The sequence below is a fragment of the Galeopterus variegatus genome, unplaced genomic scaffold, assembly GCF_000696425.1.
Source record: "Galeopterus variegatus unplaced genomic scaffold, G_variegatus-3.0.2 Scaffold3258, whole genome shotgun sequence".
Lineage (NCBI taxonomy): Eukaryota > Metazoa > Chordata > Mammalia > Dermoptera > Cynocephalidae > Galeopterus > Galeopterus variegatus.
The window spans coordinates 356856-366996 of record NW_007729369.1 but is presented as its reverse complement, the minus strand read 5'-3'; the positions used below and the strand labels follow the sequence as shown (position 1 = coordinate 366996).

Below are 10141 nucleotides of genomic sequence, written 5' to 3'. Positions count from 1 at the left end.
TGGTTAGCTCAGTTGATTAGAGTGTGGTGCTGATAACACCAAGGTCAGGAGTTTGGATCTCCATACCAGCTAGCTGCCAAAAAAAAGAAACTCAGTATTCCTAAAAGGCACGGAGATAAACTGAAAAGGTGTGTGCGTGAGTGGTTGGAGATGGCATGTCTCAGGGAGTCATAGCACACAGAGGCCTCCTGACAATGACGTCATTTCCTCTCACACCTTTGATGTCACATAACATTGGGGGGGTGCCTACTTTCAAGTCTAAAGCCTTCACTGATATAGTGTCAATTATTTGAAAACTTGTAATAATACTGCCTTCTAGAGCATTCCAAAACTTTGAGCCTATGTTCAGAATAAGGCCCAGCACTTTAAATACAGGACTTCCTAAATTTAGCACAGTTAGTTCATGTGCTCAGCTGTTTGCGATGTTTGGGCAGCGGATAAAAGAAAAACAGTTTCATGAAAACGCCCAACTATGCCACTTCCCGGTTTGCAGACTTAGCTATGGACATGAAAACAAACTTAATGGAAACCTGTGCCGAGTCCTGTTGTCCATGTTCCCTGGCTGCAACACATCACATGACAAAGTAGTTCTGCAAAGCAAAAGCAGCAGCCTGGAAAAAATTCAAGCCATCGGATGCATAGAACAATGGGCTGACGGTAAAAGAGATTTAAACTCCAAGATTTTGGGAGTTGGAGTCATGGCTTAGTTAGAAGTTTAAAAACGTATATCCCAGTCTGCCACACTTAGAAACTTACAAGAACAGATTTGCTTCATTCTTGACTGATAGTTTGTGAACTTAAAGAAAAAGCCATTTTTTCCTTTTACCTGTACACCCCAGGAGGTGAAAGGAAAGAAATGGAGTCACTTAAAAAGTAAAGTCCCTTAGAGATCACAACTCAGGAAGTCATCAAGACTGGGGATTTATGGTCCAAATTAAGCAGGTACAGGAGAGATTAAATGACCCATCCCAGGATTCAATCTTATATTATAAAAAGACCTAACGTGAAGTAACAAAGGTGGTACAAAGCCGAGGACACCAGTTAAACCAACTCAGATTCGTGACTCATTTGATCAGCATTACCCATAATGCCCTAAGGACAGGTGAGAACGGAGACATTCCACTGTGCTGATCAGAAATCAAAAACAGAAACAGACATCTCCAAAGTCAGTGTCCTCATTCTTTCGTTCTCATCACTCCAGGTGGGGTTTTTAAGGTGGGTGGCCATGAAAAGAGCTGACTCTAAACAAGTTCCTGTTATATCCTTCCTGGTATCCTGCTGTCACTTCAACGCCTAGTGACTCTTTCCTACCAATGCCCCTACGGAGCTGTGCTGGGACAGGACGAAGGAACAAAGGACGCGGAAGCTGAACTCTGAAGCGAGACTCCAGCGTTACTCACTGAAGTATCTAAGTTGACTAACCATGAATTAGGTGTGAATGATGAAGACTAACTATCAAGACGTCTGGGCACTGTTCTCTTAAGACACTCGACACTCTGATGAGTCCCTGGCACATCACAACATACAGATCTGAATACTCTGGTTTTTGGTATCAGAAAGAATTCAGCATCAGAACAGCCTAGTTTGTGGCCCCACTCACTTGGCCACTAACCACCTGGGTGACATGTCAGGATGTGGCAGCCCTCCTGTGTTGGGATTCCGTGGGAGATACTCACTCTGTGGATAGGCATGGAGGTAGGGATGGGACTGCTACTGCTGTGCAGTTTCTCGGGAACACAGCGCCCCTCAGGTGAGCTGGTAGGAGAGGAAGAGCTCAGGGATGAATGACTAAGGGCAGAGTCCTCCTCAGGGCAAGACTGCACCTCGCTCTCCTCTGAGGTCATGCTCTTGTCCAGAGGTGTTGTCGGAGGAGACTTGGCTCGGGGAGATTTCACAGCCAGGATATCCTGTAAGACCACCACGGGCACTTTGCCTTTGAACAGGATGCCCCCAGCTTCACTCCAGCCATCCTGTTCCTTCCCAGAGCATGATCTCAAACCAACTGCCAGCTCGGGGCAGCTTTGCCGTGAGCACTCCTGTGAGGTGCCGTTCCTCTCTATACCTCCAGAGTCAACATCCTCCTCCTCAGTCTTGCAAGGAAGCTCTGAAAGGGTCTCTCCAGGAAATGCCAACTTGTTCTGAATGGTCTTCAACAGCCCCTGCTGATCTCCACCTTCTTCTCTGGCCCTGCTGACAGCCTCCCTGGAGGGAGAGACTTGGGGACTTAGGTTATCATGGTCCGAGGAACTGTCTGGTTGGTCACTCGAGTCTTCAGTCAAATCAATTATGACTGTGTTCTGGCCAATACTGGTTTCTATTCTACTTCTTAAAAAGTTATCTAAGGGACCCTTCCCATTGACAAGTTTTGCTCCAAAGTCTATGTCAGAAACCACAGAACAGTCATTCTCCAAGTTGTCCAAAGAGTTTTCTAAATTAGGGTGTTTACTTTGCACAGAAGCACTGGGAGAGCTTCTCATGTCGAATGACGCGTCATCGGCTTTCTCCTTTGAGACAAGATTCAGGCGCTTGAATGGAAGACGGGCTGAAACGAAAAGAGAAGGAGGCCATCTTTTTAGTGAAAGTGTAGACTGACAATCAATTAATACTTTAATATTCCACATGCTTAAAAATGATCAACCCTGCTGGGCTTTGGGGGGGGACAGTTTGAAGTTTTTAAAAAAAGGCTATCTTTTATTTTGTACTTTTCCAACATCCTCATTTTAAAAAGACAAAAAGTGACAAGCTTTCAGCAAGGATGTTGCCAGAATTTCCAGAGATTTTTTTTCTGACCAGTTCTACTTCAACTTCCAAATTTATTTAATAATGAGTGAAGATTCCATTTGAAGATAACTGCATTTGGTGGGGTTTTTTTGGTTTTTTTTGTTTTTTTGTTAGCTGGCCACTATGGGGATCTGAACCTTGGCATTATCAGCACCATGCTCTAACCAACTGAGCCCACCAGCCAGCCCTGCATTTGGTTTTGAAGAGCAAAATACATAGGCCCATTTCTGGAAAGATTTCTCTTTCTGACCCCAGCATCCTGGGCTCTATTAGCTTTGCTCAACAATCAAAGAACTATCCGCCCAGTGCCTGCCAGGCTTCCAGCTGGTTATAAGGGACACATAGGAACAACGTAGAAGAGTGAGGAAATTTTTAGATGAGTGAAATTCCCAAGGAGCCCACATGCACTTAAATGCCTAAGCACCTTTTAGTAACTATTTCAAAATGTAACCAACACATAAACCTGATCTTGATCATTCATACTTTCTCACTTTATAAAATACGGATATCTTTGGGTTCCACGGCTTGTCCTTAGGTCTTTACCCACTGGACACTGCTGCCCTTGACACGATTCCCACCAACACCAAACTTCCTATCAGTTGTCACAGGAGAAGGCAAATCACATTAATAACCAAGTATTAAAAACCAGAAACCATAGTTTTTTAATACAATCCATCCACTAATCTGGCCTAAGAGTAAATACACTCCCTGTTTTGCACAAAAGGATTTGGGGACATTTATCTTCCTGTACAACGGCAGTTCTCAACTGGGGCAGTTCTGCACCCACCACCCCCACCCTCAGGGCATCTAGTAATGTCTGGAGATATTTTGGGTTGTCATGACTTGGAGGCAGCGAATACTGGCATTTAGCTGGAAGAGGCCAGCAATGCTGCTCCACTCCCAGCAAAATACAGGACTGTCCCCCAGGCGAAAAAAATTACAGAACAGCAAATGCAAGAAACCTTACCGCAGAGGTGGTGACCTCTGTATTTGCTGCTGGAAACCCATGGGAACATCAGTGGAGCAAAATGGGCTTCCCAGCTTCCTGATCTAGGGAGCAAGTGCTTTTTCACATCTCTCCACCAGCCCAACGCTTTCACTGAGGACCTCAGCAGAAGACAATGAAGGACATAAATTAGAAACAACTATTGAACCCATTCCCAGAGAGTTACCTTGTATTAACTTCTTAACTGGAAAAGCTGGTCTGTCTTTGCAATCCATGGCTGGGAATAAAAGTGTCAGGATGAGTTATTAAATGTTGGAAATAATTAATTCAGAAAATACACATGCAGAGCCAATTATGTACAAGGTGGGTCTCCAGTGGGGGTGATTTTTCCCCCCGCCCCGTGGGGGACATTTGGTCATGTCTAGAGACATTTTTATTGTCACAACAGCAGGAGGGCTCAAGGGGCGGCTACTCACGTCCAGCAGGCAAAGGCCAGCAATACTGCTAAATAGCCTACAGCCCCCCATGACAAAGAATTACTTAACCTAAAATGTTAATAGTTTGAGAAATTCTGCCCTAGGCATTGTAACATCTTATTTTATTTTGTGTGGCACTTACTCTGAAACTTTTGTGTTTGTTATGTCTCCCCATCAAACAGAATGCCAGCACAGAAACTGGCTTCCTACTGCACCTAGCTCAGAGTCTGGAACACACTGGGAAGCAAATGAATATGGTAATAGGGACAACGAAAGTGGAATGAATAAAAAGAGTTGAGAGAAAACACTCTATTACCTGTTTCACCATTAACATGACCCCAAAACAAAATGGTTCATTTTCTTTTTAGAGGGTTTATGAAGACAATGCAATTTAAAGTATTTGGGGCTTGTCAGGCAGGAGCTGAAGTGTTGTCAAGGAATGATTAGGAGAATATTTTCCTGCACCACCACCAACAAAAAAAACTTAGGAAAAGAATTTAATAATATCAAAGCTGATGGAGAAATGACCATAAACAGGTCTTTGGATAAATATCTTTAAATAATTAGAATAAGTTTGGAAGTTCACATCTGCTAGATCTGGCTTGGAAAAATCTAGTTGTTATTTTTGGTAATCTATGTATGTTTTGTAAAAGCTACATAAAAGTGAGTATTTTTAATTAATTAATTTATTTTTTATTATTTTTTAAAATTTATTTTATTTTATTTATTTTTTAATTTTTTTTTCCTTTTTGTCTTTTTTCGTGACCGGCAACGGGATTGCAACCCTCGGTGTCGCGCCCGCACCGCGCTCAACCAGTGAGTGGACCGGTCTCTATATGGGATCCGAACCCTCGGCGGGAGCACCGCCACACTCCCAAGCGCCGCACTCTACCGAGTGCGCCACCAGGCCGGCCCTTTATTATTTTTTTTTTTTAAAGATGACCAGTAAGGGGATCTTAATCCTTGACTTGGTGTTGTCAGCACCACGCTCACCCAGTGAGCAAACCGGCCATCCCTATATGGCATCCGAACCCGTGGCCTTGGTGTTATCAGTCCCGCACTCTCCCGAGTGAGCCACAGGCCAGCCCTTTTATTTTTATTTTTTAAAGATGACTGGTAAGTGGATCTGAACCCATGGCCTTGGTGTTATCAGCACCACTCTCTCCCACGTGAGCCACGGGCCGGCCCTAAAGTGAGTATTTTTTCAAAGCAGATTAGAGCTTTCTAAAACACTCAGCTGTCCACAGATGAAACAGTCCCCTCCTCCCAAGCTTACAGAATAAGTAAAGGTACTCCGAAGGTTCACATTTCCTTTGTACCCATTTCAAGGGACTGAAGACAATAAAATTCTCAAGTTTTCAGTTACCAAAACACATAGATATCCCCCCCTCTCAACTGAAGGACATATAATTTTTAGCCAGTTACATTTATCTTGAGGATAACCACAAGGATTTATTTGCGTGACCCTGAATCACTACCTTTGATGTAAGTGGAACAAAAGTGACCTGAGCCCAGAAACAACTTCAGGTCTACATAAAAAAAGCACCCCATTCAGAGATCCAGACTGTTCAAAGGTACACGTACAATTAACACACACGCATGCATAAAGTTACCAAAGTACTCTTTATTCTGAGATTACAACCTTTCTAGTTTTATTTGGCATTAAAATATCCTTTCCTTTCATGATAGTATGGTCACAGCAAGTGATGCTTTTTTATTTTTTAATTAAACATCCTGAATGGGTTAAATAAATAGATCACAGTTCCATGACAGTCAGTCCCAACTTTATTTATAAATAATGTATTAACTTTACGTCTCTGTGAAATACCAGTCTAGAAGCAACTAGAGTAATGGGGAGTCTGTCCCCTAGAAGACACTTAGCAATGACATTTCTGGTTGTCACGACTTGGGAGGAGGGGTTGCTACTGGCATGGAGTGGGTGGAGGCCAGAGACGCTGCTCAACATCCTACAGTGCACAGGACAGCCCCAAATATCAATAGTGTAGAGGTTGGGAAACCCTGGACTAGACTGGTTGATGTTCACTCTAGCCCTTAATTCATTCAATCAACACATTTACTGTGCACCTAACATTGTGCCAAGTGCTGCGGATACAATGGGGAGTCAAGCAAGGGAGACAGTCTGCTCTTGCTGGTTCACAACCCCATGCTTTGGAAGGCTTGCTGAGTGTTAGACCACTTCCAAGACAGAGGTGGGAGAAAGACACCCTACGTATGAGGCAGGATCAAGAACTCGGGAGTCCCAGCTCCCTGACAATCCTCACCATGCAGGCCTCTTACCTGGGTTTGCCCTGAGCCGCAGAGGCAGCTGCTCTGGTACCCGAGTCCGTATGACCTCGGGCCTCAGTTTCCCCACCCGCCGCAAAGTCCAACTTGGTCAGGAGACACAAACGCACTCGGTAATCTGCACGAGTCGACTCTTTCGCCTCCCCGGGCCTCAGTTTCCCTCTTGGCCCCACCGACTCCTAACCCCAGAGCGCCCTGGAAGGACGAACTGACGCAAAAGTGCCGGAAAAAAATACGGCCACTGTTGCAACAATAACGTCAAAGAAGGCGCCCTCCAGGTGGTAGGGCCCTTGCTCGGGATTATAAAACCCCAGGGACCGAACGCCCGGCCTGGAGGAGGAGGCCCGGGACCGGGAGGCCTGTCCGCCCCCGACCACCGCCTCGGCCCGCACAGGCCGCGCGCCGCGTCGCCCCTTCCCCTCGGCGCTGGCCCGAACTGACCTGCGGCCGCTCCCCTGGCGCCCGGCGCCCCGCACTCCGGCTCCTCCAGCATCTCCCCGGCGGCGGTTAGAGCTCCCCTCAGGCGGCGGAGGCGCGGGCTCCGCTCAGGGGGCCGCTGCTGCTCGCCCTCCCGCCCGCGCCGCTGCTGCCGCGGCCGCCGCGCTCGTATTTGGCGGGAACCGCGGCGACCCCCGCAGCCCGCGCACCGATTGGGCGAGACCGCGTCACGTGACAGCCCGCCTCGGGAAGAGAGGAGCGCCGGGGGTATCCTCGCGAGAATGGTGGCTTCCATTCCTCTCAGGGTTCCCCATAGAGATTCCCGCGGTGGGGCGGGGCTTCTCCTCGGAGGCCTGTCATTGGCTGGGAGGAGATGTCCTGCGATTGGAGGAAGAAAGCGTCAAGCTGAGAGTTAGGCAGTGCGATTGGCTGAGCGCGTGGGATATGTCGGGAGAAGGAGGGAGGGCCAGGCTCTTACGTCATGAGAACGTTTTCGTAGGACGTCAGTGACAACCTGAAACTGCGATTTAGATGATGACTCTGAGGTTCTGAATTTATCCTAATTGGACATCGGCTCGTAGCAACAGCAACTAAAATTATAAATTACTTTTTTTTTTAAACGATGACCTCTTAGGGGATCCGAACCCGTGGCCTAGGTGTTGTCAGCACCACGTTCTCCCAAGGGAGCTACGGGCCGGCCCTGAATTACTTTTTATGTGAACAATAAAGTAAAATCTGGGAAACGCTTCAGAAGCATTTGACGTGCAGTACAGTAAATACTCGTACGTTCAGAGTGAATGAGTAACATGAATCGTTTCTGGTTTAATCCTCAGGAAATTTGCACATGCTGTTTTCTCTGCCCAGAACAATCTTCCCGCAGCTCTTTTTCTGGCTAATTTCAACCTAATTTTCAGATCTTGGATCGACACCTCAAGAAGCCTTTCCTCCCTCAACCCCACAAGCTCAAATGCCTACAATATCGTTCTTTTCCTTAAGGCAATTTCAGCTGCGTCTATTTGACTAATCAATTATTCTCTGTTTTCTACATTAGCTGAATGAGGGCAGGAATATTCGTCACTATCCCCAGGACCTGTCAGTTAACTGATAACATAGTAGGTGCTCAATAAATATTTTGAGTGCATGCATAAATATCGTTTGATAGAACTGTGTAGATCATGCAGGTTAAAGCTTCGAACAAAACCGAGACTTTCGATGTCACCCTGTGAGTCCAGAAATAAATTTTCTTCAGCACCAATTTAATCCCTTAGAACTGGGGATGTTGGTTAGAGAGCAGTCTTATTACACTAAGGTCAAGGGTTCAGATCCCCATACCGGCCAGCTGCCAGAAAAAGAAAGAAAAAAAAGTATAGGTGCTGAAAGAAGACTGAAACTTAGCCCAAGTTTGTAATTCTATTGAGGTAGATTGGATGATTAAATTGGGGAAAGTGTAGCAAAATAGGAAACTTGGGGACATCGTTTTGGACAAGTACATGTCATTACTCAAGGCCTCAGTTTCCCTGTCTGAGCCATGAGGATTTTTCTGTCCCTTCTCTGAAATTCTGGCATTCTGCAATGGTTTAGACCACTGGATCATAGTTGAAGTTGAATATCAGAATCACATGGGTAGCTTTTCCAAACTATTCATAATAGCCCCATCAGGATCTCGGGTAGTGAGTTTGAGAATGTGTATTCTGAAGCAGCCCTCTGATTGATCTAGTTTGCTACCTTCTGCTGAGGCTTTTGGAAACATCCAGCAATCTTCTGCTTCAGAAAATCACCGAAGGGCCGGCCCGTGGCTCACTCAGGAGAGTGTGGTGCTGATAACACCAAGGCCATGGGTTTGGATCACTATATAGGGATGGCCGGTTAGCTCACTTGGGAGAGCGTGGTGCTAACAACACCAAGTCAAGGGTCAAGATCCCCTTACTGCTCATCTTTAAAAAAAAAAAGAAAGAAAGAAAGAAAATCACCTAAATATTTCAGCAATGTCAACATTGAAGTTCCGGGTACTTAAGCTGTAGTCGTTTTCTTGTTCCTCTTTTTGGATTCATTTAGTCATTGCGATTCATTATTAACTTCCAACTCGTTTAATACATTTTAATCAATTACAGTTGATATAAACATCAATATCAAAAAACATGTACCAGGGCCGGCCCGGTGGCCCACTGGATAGTGCGCCGCTTGGGAAGCGCGGCGGCGCTCCGGCCCGAGGGTTCGGATCCCACATACGGACCGGTTCCCGCTCACTGGCTGAGGGTTGCGATCCCGTTGCCGGTCCCCGGTCCGGTACGGGGGCAACACTGAGGGTTGCAATCCGTTGCCGGACACGGAAAAAGACAAAAACAAAAAAAAAAAAAAAAAACATGTACCAATCCAGGAAGGCTTCCCGAAGGAGGTGACTGACATTCCTAGCAGAATCCTTTTTGTGCACAAAGGGTGAGGGAAAGATTGGGGAAGAATGTGCAAGAGAGAGACGTTAGCCAAGTCCCACAGGCAACAAGGATCATGAAATACAGGAAAAGAAGAAAGCAGAAGAAAACAGTGGTCAGAGGAATTGACGGGGCCAAATTATGCAGGCTTTGTAGGCCATGTTAGGAAGTTTGGAGTGTATCCTACGGGCTGGACTAATGTGATCTGAATTGTATTCTAGAGGCACCTTTCTGTCTGCCTGGTGGGGGATGAATTGGAGGGGAGAACCTGAAGGTGGGGACACCAGAGAGGAGGCTGGTAGAATGGTACGGTCAGGGCGTGCAGACAGTGGAGATAGTGCAGAGGAGGTGGAAGTAACATCCTCATAGATGTCTGACTTGGGCAACTAAATGGTTTTTTAATTATTATTATTCGAAGGGCAACTAAAGAGATGAACACGGGACAGGGTGCTGCGGGGAGCAGGGACTGAACACACAGAGGAATGGGATATCCGGAGAATGGCTCTAGACGTGAATTTCCCTCACCTCTTCGCCTTTCCCAATGTCTCCAGGCAGGTTTAAGCGCCTTTCCTAAGACTTTAAGGACACCGCTGGGACTTGAGGGGTCGCTGCAGCCGCCACGGCCCCTCTAGGCTCAGCCTGCTGCACTCGCTGGCGGAAGCGGCCTCCCTTCTCCTAGCTGCAGGGGAAGTGCGCGTGCGCTCTCCGGCCGGCAGGGGGCGCGCGTGCGCAGACGAGGCCGGGGGGGGGGGGCGGGGGGGCGGGAC

At 46.7% G+C, this 10141-nt stretch overlaps 1 protein-coding gene across 1 annotated transcript in view; it reads right to left on the bottom strand.

Moving 5' to 3' along the window:
• Nucleotides 1-7000, bottom strand: part of CHAF1A (chromatin assembly factor 1, subunit A (p150)) — a 28024-nt gene extending 21024 nt beyond the window's left edge. Inside the window, exons 1-3 of the mRNA XM_008584422.1 lie at nt 6949-7000; nt 3954-4004; nt 1677-2542 (exon numbers count right to left, since the gene is read on the bottom strand). Of these exons, the coding sequence (XP_008582644.1) occupies nt 1677-2542; nt 3954-4004; nt 6949-7000 (969 nt within the window). The remainder of the gene's footprint in view (nt 1-1676; nt 2543-3953; nt 4005-6948) is intronic.
• Nucleotides 7001-10141: the final 3141 nt, after the last annotated feature.